We start from the raw sequence: 17,762 nt of genomic DNA, 5'->3' as shown, positions 1-17,762 counted from the left end.
CACATTTGTTGAGGAAGTCTTGAGTGTCCATGTCTGGGTATCTGCCCTCCAGGTTCTCCCTTATGGCCACTATGATGTCCCTCACAGTTGGACTGTCTTCATCATTGGGTTGCACAGCCATAAGCACTGTGGTTTTGGTGGGCAGGATCATTGATGCTGATGGTGACTTTGCTGTGCTAATTATTGTTGTGGCACTTTTGAGTGGCTTGAGTACCTTAATTATCTCCTCTGCCGGGTTCACATCCTGAGCAGACAGTGCAGCTGTGTTACTTTTCTTGAGGACTTTTTCAGTCAGGGCTGAGTACACTGGTACTTGCTGTTCCAGGTATCTCTCCAGCATATCATAGCTGGAGTTCCAGCGGGTGGGAACATCATGGATAAGCTTGTGTTTTTTTATGCCCAGCATCTCTTGTTTCGTCTGCAGTATGTGTGCTGCTGTTGTGCTGTGGTGAAAAAAGGACACAAGTTTTCTCACTCTTCCTAGCAGCCTGGACACTTGGTTGACAGCTGTTCCTTTTTGAGAAGCTAAATTGAATGTGTGAGCAAAACAACCAATTTGGGGCCCAAGTCCAGCTTCACTCACTGCTTTTACAATATTTCTTGCATTGTCAGTGGTAACTGTTATTGGTGATCCTGATCTCTCCAACTTCCACTCCATGACTGTGGCCTTAAGCTCTGCCAGGTTTGTGCTTGTGCGTTGGTCATATATAGGGCGAGTTTGCAGAACATGGCTTTTAATCTCCCACTCAGATGTGATGTGCTGTCACCGTTAAGAAGCCCTCTGTTGCTTGGGATGTCCACCCATCCGTTGTGAGTGCTACTGAGGGAGCCTTGGACAGATCGTGGACAACAGTGGCTTTAACGTGTTTATACAGACGTGGTATGATGACTTCACTCATGTAGTGACGAGAAGGCATTTTAAACCACGGCTCAATCACCTTCATCATGTGTATGAATCCTCTGTTTTCAACGACGGAGTACGGTCGCAGATCGGCTGCTATGAAAACTCCAGTGGCGTTGATTATTTCTTTAGCGCGATGGTCAGGGAAACGCTCTTTCTTTTTAAACGACGACGATATCGTAGTTTGCACCAAATTGCTTTTTCTAGTCGTGCCGGTAACGTTCAAACTGGGGTGGTGTTGCTTTAGATGCGTTAGCATGTTAGGCGTGTTTCCAAGTACATACCCGACCGCTGTTCTGCAGTGTCGGCACACTGCTTTGGTCTTGTCAACTTCTTTATTTCCATCTTCGTATTTTACCCTGAAACCAAAGTGTTCCCAAACGGAGGACTTAAGGTTTGCGGGTGGGTCTTCAAGTTTGTCAGGCTCACTTGCCATGTTGCGCTACACAAAGTGAAAGCGGAGATTTACGGTCGAACTCGGTCCGTCACTCAATTATGTCCATCGGGGAACTAGATATTTTAAATGGTTCGGCTCACAAAAACTGAATTAAAATGAAATAAAATAAAATAATATCCTGCACCTAATAATTCGGTACAGGGTCATGCCGAACCGGAAGTCGCGTACCGAACGGTTCGACACAAATACACGTACCGTTACGGCCCTATTATTAATGTTTAATTAATGTTTTATTAACGATTTATTAATGTTTATTAATGATTAATTAATGTTTTATTAATGCTTTATTAATGTTTATTAACGTTTAATTAATGTTTTTACACTTTATTAACGTTTTATTAATATTTATTAACATTTTAGTAACTTTTTATTAACATTTTATTAGTTTTTATTAACATCTTGTTAATGTTTTACTAATGTTTTATTAACTTTTTATTAACATTTTATTAGTGTTTATTAACGTCTTGTTAATGTTTTATTAACGTTGTGTCTGATGTTTCATAAGTGACACAAAGATGGTGAAACAGTTTTGTGTAATTTTTACCTTCCAAAATTTGTCTTCTACATTTTGGAGATTTTTCCAAATTGTGTCTTTTTTTTTTTTTTTTTTTTTTTTTAAAAAGCCAAAATAACCTAATTTATCAATGAGAAACTGTAAAAATAGAAATTATTGTGGGATTTTCAAATTTCAGATGGTCCGTGAACACACGTGCAACAAAACGCTTCATCACAAAAGAAACAAAATATTTTAAAATAGTGATATTATATAAAAATTCATGTTTCATTTAAAATTTGTCCAAAAACAAACTTTATGAATGAAAATGGTGAAAAACTGAAGGTTTTATCAGCTTTAAACATTCGACATCAAACGTGCCTGTGGAGGTTCAACCCACATCAGGACTGTGGTCACATGACATCACCAACAGTAGTGACATCATCAGCGGACTGATCAGGTGTTCCTCTGCTAAGACTCTGAAGTCAAACTGGTCCAGACCAGGTGAGGTCTGCAGCATCTATTACCATGGAGACAGACTCATGCTCAAAACACACTGATGTCATTTCCTGGTTCACTTGACATCACATGTTCAGAGGGGATTAATGTTTGATGATGTCATCAGTCAGAGCTCAGTGTTACTGATGAAAGACGAATGTCTGACTCTTTCCTCCTCTTCCTCTTCCTCCTCCTCTTCCTCTTCCTCCTCCTCCTTCTCCTCCTCCTCTTCCTCCTCCTCCTCCTCCTCCTCCTCCTCCTCAGGGTTTCCTGTCCCGGAGGTTGAAGCAGTCTCTCCGTCGGACTCGTTCTCAGCCCAAACTCAGTCGTCCTGGCAGCGTGAGGATTGACCAGACGTCCTCTGCTGACTCCAGGTAACTGATATATCACTGATAATCAATCAAAACCCTCCATCAGTGATCAATCAGCTCAGACCTGGACCCTGCTCAGACCTGGACCCAGCAGGGGGCCATGTGCCAGGTGAGTCCACCAACCTTACAGTGGATCCAAGGTGTTCAGAGTCCAGGTCTACCAAACATTCACAAACAGCCAAACAGGGTTCATCAGAGTCTCTGAAACTGGAACTACATTTCCCTCAACATGTCAGAGAACCTTATCACCTGAGACCACATGAACCTTATCACCTGAGACCACATGAACCTTATCACCTGAGACCACATGAACCCTATCACCTGAGACCACATGAACCCTATCACCTGAGACCACATGAACCCTATCACCTGAGACCACATGAACCCTATCACCTGAGACCACATGAACCCTATCACCTGAGACCACATGAACCTTATCACCTGAGACCACATGAACCCTATCACCTGAGACCACATGAACCCTATCACCTGAGACCACATGAACCAGACCTCGAGACCACCTTTTCAGGTGGACCCAGTCATGGGTTGACCTATCATGCTCTGGGGTCAGGCTGTTAAAACCTTCTCAGATTGTTGTACCTCTCTGTTGAGCTGACGGGGCAACATAGGTGTGTCATCAGGTGTATTGTCAGGTGTAGGCCTTGAGGTGCTGGCCCCGCCCCCTCGGGTGGAGAAGGAGACCTGGTGTGGGAGTCAGAGATGCGTTACTGTCTGGGGGGGGCACTGAGTAGTCTTGATGAACCAGACCAGAATCTGTGGTGTCCCTCAGAGAGGACCTCACCTGCATGGGGACGAACCATCACTGACACAGTGTTGAGAGGTTGTGATGATGTCACTGGATGGGTATCACCATGGTAACCATGAAAGAAGGGTTGACTGTTTTCCTACGAGCACGTTTAACAGGTTCAAGACAGAGAGGGCTGAGACCACATCTGTACAACAGGAACTGAGACAGGGTGGGGGAGCACTGAGAGGAAAGAGGAGAGGAGAGGAGATGAGGAGAGGAGATGAGGAGAGGAGAGGAGATGAGGAGAGGAGAGGGGAAGTAGGGCAGCCTCACTGCAGGGGAGGGGCCACTGCTGACAGAGAGGGAGGTCGAGGCTCATAGAGACAGAGCTGCTGAGCTGTGTAGCATTGATAGCAACGAACTGACAGACAGACACAGACAGACAGACAGACACAGACAGACAGTCTTCAGCGTTTCAACCAAACAACATCAGGATCAGCAGGTCCTCCATCTTCCTTCCTCTCTCCTCCTCCTCCTCCTCCTGCTGCTGCTGCTTGCTTCCGAAGGAGAACATGGATCCATAACCCCCCATCCTCCTCCTCCTCCTCTTCCTCCTCCTCCTCCTCTTCCTCCTCCTCCTCCTCCTCAGCATTCACACAGGATGCTCGGTGAGTATCTGCACAGACTCTGCATGCATTAAACAGCCTTTGTCCTCTGAACAGATAAATGAGCTGCAGTGTGTGTGTGTGTGTGTGTGTGTGTGTGTGGAGGGGGGGTGGCTGCGTTACCTGATTTGCATGACCATACATGCTGCGTTTGTGTGTGTGTGTGTGTGTGTGTGTGTTAGCCTTCAGTCTGCACACAGCTAGTCTGGTACATTAGCATGTGGCTAAGCTAGACACACGCTGTTAGCCAAAATGTTCAGCTAAACCATGTTAACACACACACACACACACACACACACACACACACACACACACACTCAGACGTCCCTGGCGAATTAGCTCAGTAAGCTGCTAACATTAAGCAGCTCGTTAAGATAATGACCAGAGCTAACAAGCTAACGGAGGGACAGCAGATCATCCTGAAGGCTTTAGACCTGTGTGTGTGTGTGTGTGTGTGTGTGTGTCAGAGGTCACAGTCCCCCCCCCCCCCGTCAGCTGTGTTTTTATAATCAGCTGTTTTAATTTGACAAAAAATGTTTGATTGTGTTTTTAAAGATATTAAATTTCATCTGACACATCTTTGTTGACTCGACATGACTTCATCTGAAAACATTAAAGCTGGGCTGTGACTACGTACAGATCAACACCGGGGCTGTGACTACGTACAGATCAACACCGGGGCTGTGACTACGTACAGATCAACACTGGGGCTGTGACTATGTACAGATCAACACTGGGGCTGTGACTATGTACAGATCAACACCGGGGCTGTGACTACGTACAGATCAACACCGGGGCTGTGACTACGTACAGATCAACACCGGGGCTGTGACTACGTACAGATTAACACCGGGGCTGTGACTACACACAGATTAACACCGGGGCTGTGACTACGTACAGATCAACACCGGAGCCGTGACTACATACAGATTAACACCGGGGCTGTGACTACGTACATCGGGGCCGTGACTACGTACAGATCAACACCGGGGCCGTTACTATGTACAGATCAACACCGGGGCCGTGACTACGTACAGATCAACACCGGGGCTGTGACTACGTACAGATTAACACCGGGGCTGTGACTACGTACACCGGGGCTGTGACTACGTACAGATTAACACTGGGGCTGTGACTACGTACAGAATAACACCGGGGCTGTGACTACGTACAGATCAACACCGCATCATGCCATCATTTCAAACTCAACACTTCCTGTATTTGTTTCAAATTAAAAGCCACTTATAATTTCAGAATTTTCTAAAAACGCTGTTATTGTGAAACATCTGCAGGAACTTCCTGTGGACGGACAGATTTTATGACTCCACCATCACCTGATCTGACACAGAGACTGTAGGAACAGACAAAGATGTGGTGTAGTTTGAACCTGGCGTTACTGTTGCAGTACTTTGCCTTTCTTTTTATTTCCTCTTCCTGTGTTTACTAAATGTTTACTGAATGTTTACTGGATGTTTATTTGATGCCCCAAACACCAAGGCAAATTCTGTGTAACTGAAAACCTACTTAATGATGAACCTTCTTCTTCAGACTGCTACACCCATGTGACAAATAACCAGCATACAGTCTGTTAGCTCCATGATAACATATTATGGGAGTTATCATTAATATGCTAACAGAAATTCGCATCTTGATCTTGATAATATAATTTTAAAAAACAATCAATTTTACTTCACATGCTAAACATGAAAATAACGTGTGCTCGTACTCACAAGACATATTTCCTTTTCTCTGTGGAAACAAACTGACGGCGACTGACTCCACATTATTATGTCTAAGGCTATGACTATGTAGGTATGAACAGTGGGGCTGTGACAACGTACGTACGTAGGTATTAACAGTGGGGCTGTGACTGTACATACGTAGGTATTAACAGTGGGGCTGTGACTACGTACGTACATATGTACGTACAGTACAGGCCAAAAGTTTGGACACACCTTCTCATTCAATGCGTTTTCTTTATTTTCATGACTATTTACATTGTAGATTCTCACTGTAGGCATCAAAACTATGAATGAACACATGTGGAGTTATGTACTTAACAAAAAAAGGTGAAATAACTGAAAACATGTTTTATATTCTAGTTTCTTCAAAATAGCCACCCTTTGCTCTGATTACTGCTTTGCACACTCTTGGCATTCTCTCCATGAGCTTCAAGAGGTAGTCACCTGAAATGGTTTTCCAACAGTCTTGAAGGAGTTCCCAGAGGTGTTTAGCACTTGTTGGCCCCTTTGCCTTCACTCTGCGGTCCAGCTCACCCCAAACCATCTCCATTGGGTTCAGGTCCGGTGACTGTGGAGGCCAGGTCATCTGCCGCAGCACTCCATCACTCTCCTTCTTGGTCAAATAGCCCTTACGCAGCCTGGAGGTGTGTTTGGGGTCATTGTCCTGTTGAAAAATAAATGATCGTCCAACGAAACGCAAACCGGATGGGATGGCATGTCGCTGCAGGATGCTGTGGTAGCCATGCTGGTTCAGTGTGCCTTCAATTTTGAATAAATCCCCAACAGTGTCACCAGCAAAACACCCCACACCATCACACCTCCTCCTCCATGCTTCACAGTGGGAACCAGGCATGTGGAATCCATCCGTTCACCTTTTCTGGCCTCACAAAGACACGGCGGTTGGAACCAAAGATCTCAAATTTGGACTCATCAGACCAAAGCACAGATTTCCACTGGTCTAATGTCCATTCCTTGTGTTTCTTGGCCCAAACAAATCTCTTCTGCTTGTTGCCTCTCCTTAGCAGTGGTTTCCTAGCAGCTATTTGACCATGAAGGCCTGATTCGCGCGTCTCCTCTTAACAGTTGTTCTAGAGATGGGTCTGCTGCTAGAACTCTGTGTGGCATTCATCTGGTCTCTGATCTGAGCTGCTGTTAACTTGCAATTTCTGAGGCTGGTGACTCGGATGAACTTATCCTCAGAAGCAGAGGTGACTCTTGGTCTTCCTTTCCTGGTCGGTCCTCATGTGTGCCAGTTTAGTTGTAGCGCTTGATGGTTTTGCGACTCCACTTGGGGACACATTTAAAGTTTTTGCAATTTTCGGACTGACTGACCTTCATTTCTTAAAGTAATGATGGCCACTCGTTTTTCTTTAGTTAGCTGATTGGTTCTTGCCATAATATGAATTTTAACAGTTGTCCAATAGGGCTGTCGGCTGTGTATTAACCTGACTTCTGCACAACACAACTGATGGTCCCAACCCCATTGATAAAGCAAGAAATTCCACTAATTAACCCTGATAAGGCACACCTGTGAAGTGGAAACCATTTCAGGTGACTACCTCTTGAAGCTCATGGAGAGAATGCCAAGAGTGTGCAAAGCAGTAATCAGAGCAAAGGGTGGCTATTTTGAAGAAACTAGAATATAAAACATGTTTTCAGTTATTTCAAGTACATAACTCCACATGTGTTCATTCATAGTTTTGATGCCTTCAGTGAGAATCTACAATGTAAATAGTCATGAAAATAAAGAAAACGCATTGAATGAGAAGGTGTGTCCAAACTTTTGGTCTGTACTGTAGGTATTAACAGTAGGGCTGTGACTACGTAGGTATAAACAGTGGGGCTGTGACTACGTAGGTATTAACAGTGGGGCTGTGACTACATACGTACGTAGGTATTAACAGTGGGGCTGTGACTACGTACATACGTAGGTATTAACAGTGGGGCTGTGACTACGTACGTATGTAGGTATTAACAGTGGGGCTGTGACTACGTAGGTATGAACAGTGGGGCCGTGACTATTGCTTACCGCAAAGTATCAGACACACATAACACGTGGGGCGGGTTGTATTGTCTTGGTGACATCCTGGTGGTTGGTGCTGTCATGAACAGGTCTCACTGTGCAGACATTACTTCAGTGGACAGTCCTGCTGACTGTGGAACACTGAGGGCCAATAATTTGTCTTAAAGAGGCAACAGATAGGATTTATTTTTTTTAGCTTGGCACCACCTAGCGTTAGCGGTGTTGCTCGCACTGTCGCAATGACCAAATTGACCGTGGGAATCAGAGGTAATCAATAAAATGTAGGCTGTAAAGCCACTAGTATATGTCTATGTATAGAATGAGAAGGTGTGTGGACACCAGTGGCGTGCACAGCCTTTTTGAAGGGCAGGGGCGAAAAGGAAAAAAAAGGGCTCTTTAGCGTGTGTCTCGGCTCCCAGGAGGGCACTTTAACGGGCGTTTTGGCTCCCAAGAGGGCACGTTAGCGTGTGTTTTGGCTCCCAGGAGGGCACTTTAGTGGGCCTTTTGGCTCCCAGGAGGGCACTTTAGCGTGCGTTTTGGCTCCCAGGAGGGCACTTTAGTGGGCCTTTTGGCTCCCAGGAGGACACTTTATCTTGCGTTTTGGCTCCCAGGAGGGCACTTTATCACGCGTTTTGGCTCCCAGGAGGGCACTTTAGCGTGAGTTTTGGCTTCCGGGATGGCACTTTAGCGTGCATTGTGGCTCCCAGAAGGGCACTTTAGTGGGCCTTTTTGCTCTCAGGAGGGCACTTTAGCGGGCCTTTTGGCTCCCAGGAGGACACTTTAGCATGCAGTTTGGCTCACAGGAGGGCACTTTATTATCGCGTGTTTTGTCTCCCAGGAGGACAACATTTCCCAGCAGCTGAGCGTTTTTTCCCTTTCACATAAGGGATAATGTATAGTGAGCCGGTGACTGTTGAAAAATAACTCCTGACAGGGGAATAGAACCCCAACGCACAACGAAGTTATTTTTCAACTGTCACCGGCTCACTATACATTATCCCGCTTAGAACATGGCTTACTACTAAAATATTCAAATGTTTCATCTGGCATCAATATTATTGAATTGCTGGCAGAGTGTTTTTGACAGAGGAGAGGCGTTCACCAGACAAATGGGAGCGGAGGAGAGGATTTTATTCCACTTCTCCCGGTCGGAGATGCTGGGTACCCAGTAGCTGCAAAGGCTGCCCTCACATTTATGGCCAGTGACCGACATGATTCCCCTGCTCTCCAGGCCAACTTCAGAGAGCTGTGTGGACTAACGTTAACTGATTTTGATGCTCCTCAGTCTAAGGCTGTTGCAGTGGAAAGTCCAGTGTTCCCTTAGCTGGGCGTAACTTAGCTGGGCGATGTCCGTGGATAGCTGCCTCCGTGAGAAGAGAACAGAAGGAAGGGACGGGGGTATCACTGTCCAAGGGCTGCCGTAGAATGGCAACCAGGATGTCAGCCGACCAACACTCGCTACCAGCTCCCTGGTTGCGGCGATTTGCGATGCTGGCCAGCTAGGAATGAACTAGCAGCCAGTACAGTCCAGTCCTCTCTGGTCTAGCTAACATTTAGCCGTGTTACTTACTGATCCATTAGAAAGAAAGCTAGCTGGACATGGGTTTTGAAGCCTCTTTGGTCACGGAGCTCCCTCCATCTCTTGAACGCCTGACTGAGGTTTACTCTTGTTTTTCCTCTTCTTTTATCACTCTCCTTTTTGCTCTTCTTTGCCTCCTCACACAGAGGAGCTCCTTTTCTTTTGCTAGGCCGTTTTTCACTTGTCTCCAAACTTTGTCCGTCTGCCATTGTGCTCGTGACTCAACTATCTCATGCCCAACTCCTCATAAGGACCAGCTCCAGTCCCTGATTGGCTGACCAACCAGTTTCGCAATACATGACGCGTTTCCTGCCGTAAAGCAGATTTTTTTCCGCGAAATTTCACCCCCGGTGGCAGAAGCTTATTGCAAAGATTGCAAAGCCACTAAGTAACCTATGTAAACACTGATAGTCTGATTTTACTGTGGATACTACCCTGTGCAACCCACATTATTTTCATCATGATATATTTAGGAAAAGTAGCTATCTGTTGCCTCTTTAACAGGTTAAAACAAAACGTCATCGAGCATCAAATGCACGTTAGGACGACAGGAAATAACCTGTTAACATGAACATTTCTGATGTCTGAACATGTTTAATATTGGGTGAAACCATTTCACCAGTTTCGGAGGGGAATCTGTTTTAATAGTATTTGGTATAAATTATGTTCCCATATCTGTCCACTCGATGGCACAATCAGAGTAGAGCACACTGGACTGAGTGTTTAGTCATCTGTTCTGAGTCTTAATGATTTACCTTCATTCTTTTATATCATGTAAAATGAATGGTATTTGTTTTACCACTACTTTATATGACTGATATTACTGAGCTCTGCTGCTGAATTCAGCGTCATGTTTCACTCAACTTAGTAAAACGCTGATTTATTAAGTCAGCAGTTATAAAAAGCCTATACTGTTATTAAGACAGACGATCTGGGTGTCAGCTGGTAAACATCGGGTTTTTTAACTTTACATGGGGCTAAAATTAAGTCTGAATTATGTAAACTGTCTGTGTCATGTGTTTCTGTCTGTTTATGAGTTATAAGACATCATAAATCATCTGATTGGAGTAGATGTTTACTGCGAGCTAGCTCAGGCTCTGTTAAATTTAACAATATACTAACGGAGCAGGGGAAGCTAATCGCTAACGCTTGGTTAAAAAGGAAAACAGCCGATGCTTTGAGACACCTGTCAGAGACGACAGAGATGTGATCACATTATACCGTCTGAGGTGGAACAGGAAGTGTGTTCCACATGTTTTATTTCACAATAGCTCCAGAAAAGAGGAATAGCATACTGTTAGCATACCGTTAGCGTACTGTTAGCGTACTGTTTTGAACAGCTACAATAGGAAAACACCTGTTCCAGTTCAGTGCTGGAAGCTGCGTCTATAATAACGTAAGGTATGATGGGAGAATAATGTGGAGACACAGCTCAGATCACCTGAGTAAAGTAAAGTATCACGTCACATATCAGTTATCAGTCCCCTACATTCCCTCTCCACCTCCTGTGATTGGCTGTTACCTGTCTTTCAGGTGTGTGATGCGGCGGCTGCGTTGTGGTAGCCAGGAGTCGTTGCTAAGCACCGGCTGTGTGTCGTCTCTGGAGCTCAGGATGGACCAATCAGTGATCATCAAACCCGTTCACTCATCCCTGCTGGGTCAGGACTACTGCTTCGAGGTGACATGCCCACCATGACCACAACCACATATCAGCCACGCCCATACCTTAACCACACCCCTTGTCTCCATGGTGATAACCTCCACCCTTTGTCTCCTAGGTAACCACCACCACAGGGACAAAGTGTTTCTCCTGTCGTTCGGCAGCAGAGCGAGACAAATGGATGGAGAACCTGAGACGAGCCGTCCACCCCAACAAGGACAACAGCAGGAGGGTGGAGAACGTCCTGACGGTGTGGGTCATCGAGGCCAAGGACCTGCCCGCTAAGAAAAGGTGGGGGCGCTACACCTTGCGTCTTTATAACATGTAGGAGGGGCTACACCCGTATGTGACAATAGTGTGTGTGTACTTCAGGTATTTCTGCGAGCTGTGTCTGGACGACAGTCTTTACGCTCGGACGTCATGTAAACTGAAGACAGACAACATCTTCTGGGGAGAACGATTCGACTTCAGTAGTCTGCCCTCCATCAACGCCGTCACGCTCCACCTGTACAAAGACACCGACAGGAAGAGGAAGAAGGATAAGAGCAGCTACGTCGGGTTGGTCAACATCCCTGTCGCCATGGTGACAGGCAGACAGCTGGTGGAGAAGTGGTACTCAGTGAGCACGCCCAGTACCAGCAGGGGTAGGTTGATCAGACTTTGTTTGTGTCACTGAAGTCAAAGGTCAAAAGGTTTTAGAGAATGAATCAAACTGAAAACAGGAAGTGAAGAAATGATCATTTTGAGGTGTTTCCTGTTTCAGGTAAGTCGTCGGTGCCGACGGTCCGGATCAAAGCTCGCTATCAGAGTATCGTCATCCTGCCGATGGAGCAGTACAAAGAGTTCGCAGAGTACATCAGCTCCAACTACCTGCTGCTCTGCAACACGCTGGAGGCCTCCATCAGTCTGAGAGCCAAAGAGGAGCTCGCCGCTGCGCTCGTCCACATCCTGCACAGCACTGGGAAGGCCAAGGTAAACCCGCCGATCACAATAACCCCGCCCCTTACACCTGACATACAGCCTGCCCACCACCATAACTCCGCCCCCCTACATCAGACATACACCCCGTCCATTTCACCTGATCAGACCACCGCACAAACTTCCTGTGACCTCATCACATCACATGACCTCTGTACGCCCACAGGCTTTGAATAAAGTTTTCCCTCTCTGCAGGACTTCCTGACTGACCTGATGATGTCAGAGGTGGACCGTTGCCGTGACAATGACCAGCTGATCTTCAGAGAGAACACGCTGGCGACAAAGAGCATCGAAGAATACCTGAAGCTAATTGGACAGAAGTACCTGCAGGATGCCCTCGGTACACAACACACAATATACTACACACAATACACAACAACATACTGCACACACACTGAGGCCGAGCTTTAACCTGAACCCTGTGTGTGTGTGTGTGTGTGTGTGTGTGTGTGTGTCCAGGTGAGTTCATCAAAGCTCTGTACGAGTCAGACGAGAACTGTGAGGTCGACCCGTCTCGCTGTGCAACCTCTGACCTCTCTGAGCATCAGGCCAACCTGAGGATGTGCTGCGAGCTCGCCTTCTGCAAGATCCTCGACTCCTACAGGTACACACACACTACACACACTACACACACTCTGAAACACACACTGTACACACACTACACTCTCTGTGATATACTCAGGTACACAGACACACACACACTACGCACTCTACAATACACAAGTACACACACTACACACTGTAATACACACAGTGTAAACACACACTACACTCTCTGTGATACACTCAGGTACACACACATACAGGTACACACACTACACACTCTGTAATACACACAGTGTAAACACACTACACTCTCTGTGATACACACAGTGTAAACACACACTACACTCTCTGTGATGCACACAGTGTAAACACACACTACACTCTCTGTGATGCACACAGTGTAAACACACACTACACTCTCTGTGATATACACAGGTACACACACTACACTCTCTGTGATGCACACAGTGTAAACACACACTACACTCTCTGTGATATACACAGGTACACACACTACACTCTCTGTGATATACACAGGTACACACACTACACTCTCTGTGATATACACAGGTACACACACTACACTCTCTGTGATGCACACAGTGTAAACACACACTACACTCTCTGTGATACACACAGTGTAAACACACACTACACTCTCTGTGATATACACAGTGTAAACACACACTACACTCTCTGTGATACACACAGTGTAAACACACACTACACTCTCTGTGATGCACACAGTGTAAACACACACTCTATAACTCCACCCCTCGGCGTCTCTCAGGGTCTTCCCTCGGGAGCTGAAGGAAGTGTTTGCGTCATGGCGACAGGAGTGCAGTAACCGGGGGCGACCAGATATCAGCGAGCGTCTTATCAGCGCCTCGTTGTTCCTGCGCTTCCTGTGTCCTGCTGTGATGTCACCGTCGCTGTTCGACCTGATGCAGGAGTACCCCGATGAACGCTCGGCAAGAACTCTGACCCTCATCGCCAAGGTCATCCAGAACCTCGCCAACTTCAGCAAGTGAGTCTACGCTCTTATTGTGAAGCAGCTACAGGGCTTTTATTGTGAAGGAGGTTGGGGCTTTTATTGTGAAGGAGCCGCAGGCTTTTGTTGTGAAGGAGGTTGGGGCTTTTATTATGAAGGAGCCGCAGAGTTTTTATTGTGAAGGGGCTGCAGGGCTTTTATTGTGAAGGAGCTGCAGAGCTCTTATCGTAAAGGAGGAAGGAATTTTTATTGTGAAGGACCTAGAGGGCTTTTATTGTGAAGGAGCCGCAGAGCTTTTATTGTGAAGGAGATAGGGGCTTTGACCTTTAGGTGAGTACCTGTATTGTTTGTTCACCTGTATCAATACTTACCTGTGTGAGTCACCTGTGTGTGTCACCTGTCCCCTGTGTGTGTCCCCTGTGTGTGTCACCTGTGCATCAGGTTTGGGACTAAGGAGGAGTACATGTTGTTCATGAACGACTTCGTGGAGCGTCAGTGGAGCAGCATGCAGCGCTTCCTGCAGGAGATCTCCAACCCTGACGGACTGAACCACACCGCCGGCTTCGACGGATACATTGACCTCGGCCGAGAGCTGTCCACCCTGCACACCTTGCTGACCGAACTCGACCAGGTAACACGTCTGACCAGGTGACTTCATGTTCATTATGCAGATATGAGAGTGAGCTGAAGTGTCTCTGTCTTTGTCCTTCTCCAGTCATGTCTGGCGAAGCTCGGTCCTCTTCCTCGGATCCTCAGAGAAGTGTCGGTGGCTCTGGCTAACCCTGGGGGCGTGGCTAATCCAGGGGGCGCATCTGTTTCCTCTCCGGAGCCTCAGCGTGTGGTGTCCCCACCGCCTCTGTCTCCGCCCCCTCTGTCCCCGCCTCTGTCCCCTCCTCTGGCCACCTGTAATCCCTCCATCGGCCTGCAGGGCGGCGTTGGACTGGATGGAGGGTTAGCATCATGTTTCCTGTTAGCATTAGCATCCAGCACCTCTGCTAAAAGGAACACTGACCAATCACAGCTGAGTGGGGGCGGGGCTTCAGGGCAAAACATTGTTATATAAACAATCAATAAACAACAATGATCAGTGATAATTTACATAAGATTTATTATTCATTTATTATTACAATTATTAAGACTTATCAATGAGGTGTTGTCATGGCGACATCAGACAGGCACAGCGTGTAACTGTGTGTGTGTGTGTGTGTGTGTGTTTAGTTTGGTAGATTTCACCAGACTTCCGTCTCCGACTCCAGAAAACAAAGATCTGTTCTTCGTCACTAAAGGATCCAGTCTGCAGCCCGCATCAGGTGACCTTTGACCTTTACCCCTCACATAACCCCTGACCTCGGTCTGTGACCTTTGACCTCTGAATCTGACCTTTCCTTTCCTGCTGGTGTCACTTCCTGCAGGCGTGCAGGGCTCTCCAGCGCCAAGCTCGTCGTACTCGGAGCCCAATGAGAACGAGGGGGGGTTTGAGATGGCCAATGGGGGCCGGAGGGAGGGGCCAGAGCTGACCAATGAGAGCCGCAGTCTGTCTCTGGTCGATCTACAAGACTCCTCCCCTAGCGACGGCCTTGACGACAGCCAGTGGCAGCGCAGGACGGGGCTCCTCCCCCTCTCCTTCCAGAACCCCGTGTATCACATGACCACCACGTCACCACGGCAACCACAGCAGCAGCATCAGCAGCAGACAGACGTCACACCCTCAGACGGCTCGGCGGGGTCGCAGGGAAACGCCGAAGACAGGAACACCATGGCAACCAAACCTGCGTTTCTTACCCAGATGTCTGTGGGGCTGGGAGGGGGCGAGAGAGGGGAGAGGATGTCGGCCATGTCAAGCAGCAGCAGCGGCGAGGAATACTCGAGACGTGCTCTGTCTCTGTCAGAGACGCTCACAGGTACAGGAAGTCACTTTAATGTCCTAAACAAAGCTCCTCCCACATGAGAACACACCACTCACTGTGGGCGGAGCTTAAGGCTCCATCAGGAGGTGCTGAGGTGAGTCCCTTCAGGTGGACACAGTGAGACACTCGTCCTGTTGGACATCCACCTGGAGGGACTCAGTGTCTACTGGTTTCTATCTATAGCAACAGGCTGGTGGTACAACATGTGCAGCTCTCTGATGGGATGATTCTGATGATGTCAGTGCTGTTGCTCCTCAGGTAGCTCCGCCCCCATTCGTCAGAGCTCCTCAGGTCCTCAGAGACGCATTGATCAACCTCCTCCCCCCTCCTCTGCTCCGCCGGGACCTCCTCGTGGTCGGACACCTCCCAGCATGCTCAGCGGTGGTGGAGGCTCCGCCTACCCTCCTCGCCCCGCCTCCGGCAGCATGATGTCATCAAGTCCTGATTGGCCAAGCAGCGGTCAGTCGCGGCTCAGACAGACATCATCATCATCTAAAGGGGACAGCCCCGAGAAACAACGCCCTGCTGCCAAGGTAACGGGGCGGTTACCATGGTAACCTATCCCCACTGGTGATTAGAGATGTTGTCATGGAGATGACAGACAGGCGCAGTGTGTAACTGTGTATATATGTGTGTGTGTGTGTGTGTGTGTGTGTGTGTGTTCAGGCTCCGTCCCCCTGTGCCTTGGACCGCACCGCCGCCTGGCTGCTCAACATGAACTCCGCCTCCTCCTACGGCGAGACAGAGGATGATCGTCATGATGATGCCCTCATAGAGAAGGTAGGAGACTCTTACTGGTTCTACTGGGTCTGATCTGGTTTTAGTGGGTCTGACACTGTGTGTGTGTGTGTGTGTGTGTGTGTGTAGTACCAGCAGGAGATTGCGTTGCTGCAGGAGAAGTTGCGAGTTGCTGCATTGCGTCAGGACGAGTGTGAGGCCCGACTGCTGGTCCAGGATCAGCAGAACCAACGCATGCTGCAGGAGTACCAGGTGAGTCCCACACCTGAGCACCTGGACTCACACCTGACCTGTCCGTCACACCTGATGGTCACATGACTCTGCTATGTGTGTCTCAGGTGCGGCTGGAGGACACAGAGAGTCGACTGAGGAGACTGCAGGATGATAAAGACCTCCAGATGAACAGCATCATCAGCAGGTCTGTCCCCACACACCTGTCTGTCCCCACTTCTGTCTCCTCTCACCTGCCTGTCACTTCTCACCTGTGTGTCTGTGTGCAGGTTGATGGCTGTAGAGGAGGAGCTGAAGAAGGATCACTCTGACATGCAGGCTGTGGTCGACTCCAAGCAGAAGATCATAGAGGCGCAGGTACCTGTCTGTCCGTCTGTCTCTGTCTCTTTTCAGGCTTGTTCTTGCTCAGTGACTTTATGATGTCTTCTCTTGATGTGTAAATAAACTTCCTGTCTGTCTCTCTCTCTCTGTCCGTCTGTCTCTCAGGAGAAGAGGATAGCGAGTCTCGATGCAGCGAACAGTCGTCTAATGGCGGCTCTGACTCAGCTGAAGGAGCGGTACGCTGTGACATCACAAAGGAACGGCCTGTCTCCTAGCAACACGTCATCTCTGCAGATCACAGAGAACGGAGAGTTCCGTAACTCCGGCAACTGCTGAGCTCTGATTGGCTCTTACTGCAGGCGGGAGGAGGGGCTTACTCATTAACCACGCCTTTAAATCAACCAATCAATGCTGTCGTAGTCGCCACAGACCTGTCAATCAACTGTCACCTTCTACAGAGGTGGATCTGACCTGACTCCGCCCTTGTTGCTAGGTTACCCCTCAGTCCCTGACTGCATCCTAAGTCTCTTAATTGTATACTGCTAGCTCCTAACTCCTGACTTGAACCGGAAGTCATTCAAGGTCCGCCATCTTTAAGGCCGTCACATGTCTCTTATTCCTGCCAGTGAGGAGTCAGCGTTAGGAGTTAGGAGGGATCTGTTAGGTGCGATGAGTAAGGTAACACGAGAGGTTCCTAACAGGAACTCTTTTTCAGCTTGAGGCCATGACGTATAAATACCCGCCCCCTACATCTGGCTCATTTGAACGAGATGGCGGAGAAACAGCTCAAGTGTACCCGTTGCATGCATCCTTTGCAATGACACGCTGTAATTCACATGCCTACGTGACTACGAAGAGTAACGAGTAACGGTTTGCCCATCATTAATTGTCCTGCATGTCATGTGAATGGAAT

General features: G+C 47.7%; 1 protein-coding gene across 2 annotated transcripts; it reads left to right on the top strand.

Annotated features, from left to right (window-relative positions):
* Positions 1-2,616: 2,616 nt before the first annotated feature.
* LOC125890856 (disabled homolog 2-interacting protein-like) lies at positions 2,617-17,504 on the top strand. Of its 2 annotated transcripts, none has more exons than XM_049579707.1 (18): positions 2,617-2,723; positions 11,011-11,155; positions 11,256-11,428; positions 11,510-11,781; positions 11,901-12,109; positions 12,311-12,455; positions 12,575-12,719; positions 13,452-13,688; positions 14,094-14,283; positions 14,368-14,603; positions 14,871-14,962; positions 15,065-15,553; positions 15,818-16,092; positions 16,226-16,339; positions 16,427-16,549; positions 16,636-16,715; positions 16,798-16,885; positions 17,015-17,504. In XM_049579707.1, exons 2-18 carry the CDS (start codon positions 11,018-11,020, stop codon positions 17,183-17,185), a joined length of 3,177 nt encoding a protein of 1,058 aa, XP_049435664.1. In that variant the 5' UTR covers positions 2,617-2,723; positions 11,011-11,017; the 3' UTR covers positions 17,186-17,504. The 2 variants fall into 2 exon arrangements, with proteins under 2 accessions (XP_049435664.1, XP_049435665.1); XM_049579708.1 differs by lacking the exon at positions 2,617-2,723 and adding an exon at positions 3,886-4,136.
* Positions 17,505-17,762: the final 258 nt, after the last annotated feature.

The sequence above is a fragment of the Epinephelus fuscoguttatus genome, linkage group LG6 (assembly GCF_011397635.1).
Source record: "Epinephelus fuscoguttatus linkage group LG6, E.fuscoguttatus.final_Chr_v1".
In the NCBI taxonomy this organism is placed as follows: Eukaryota; Metazoa; Chordata; class Actinopteri; order Perciformes; family Serranidae; genus Epinephelus; species Epinephelus fuscoguttatus.
This window is presented reverse-complemented; position numbering and strand designations above follow the sequence as displayed.

Coding starts and splice junctions, on each gene's coding strand:
- LOC125890856 (XM_049579707.1), top strand. CDS start 11,018: ATGCGGCGGCTGCGTTGTGGTAGCCAGGAGTCGTTGCTAAGCACCGGC. Junction 12,456..12,574: donor GTACCTGCAGGATGCCCTCG/GTACACAACACA, acceptor GTGTGTGTCCAG/GTGAGTTCATCAAAGCTCTG. Junction 12,720..13,451: donor AAGATCCTCGACTCCTACAG/GTACACACACAC, acceptor GGCGTCTCTCAG/GGTCTTCCCTCGGGAGCTGA.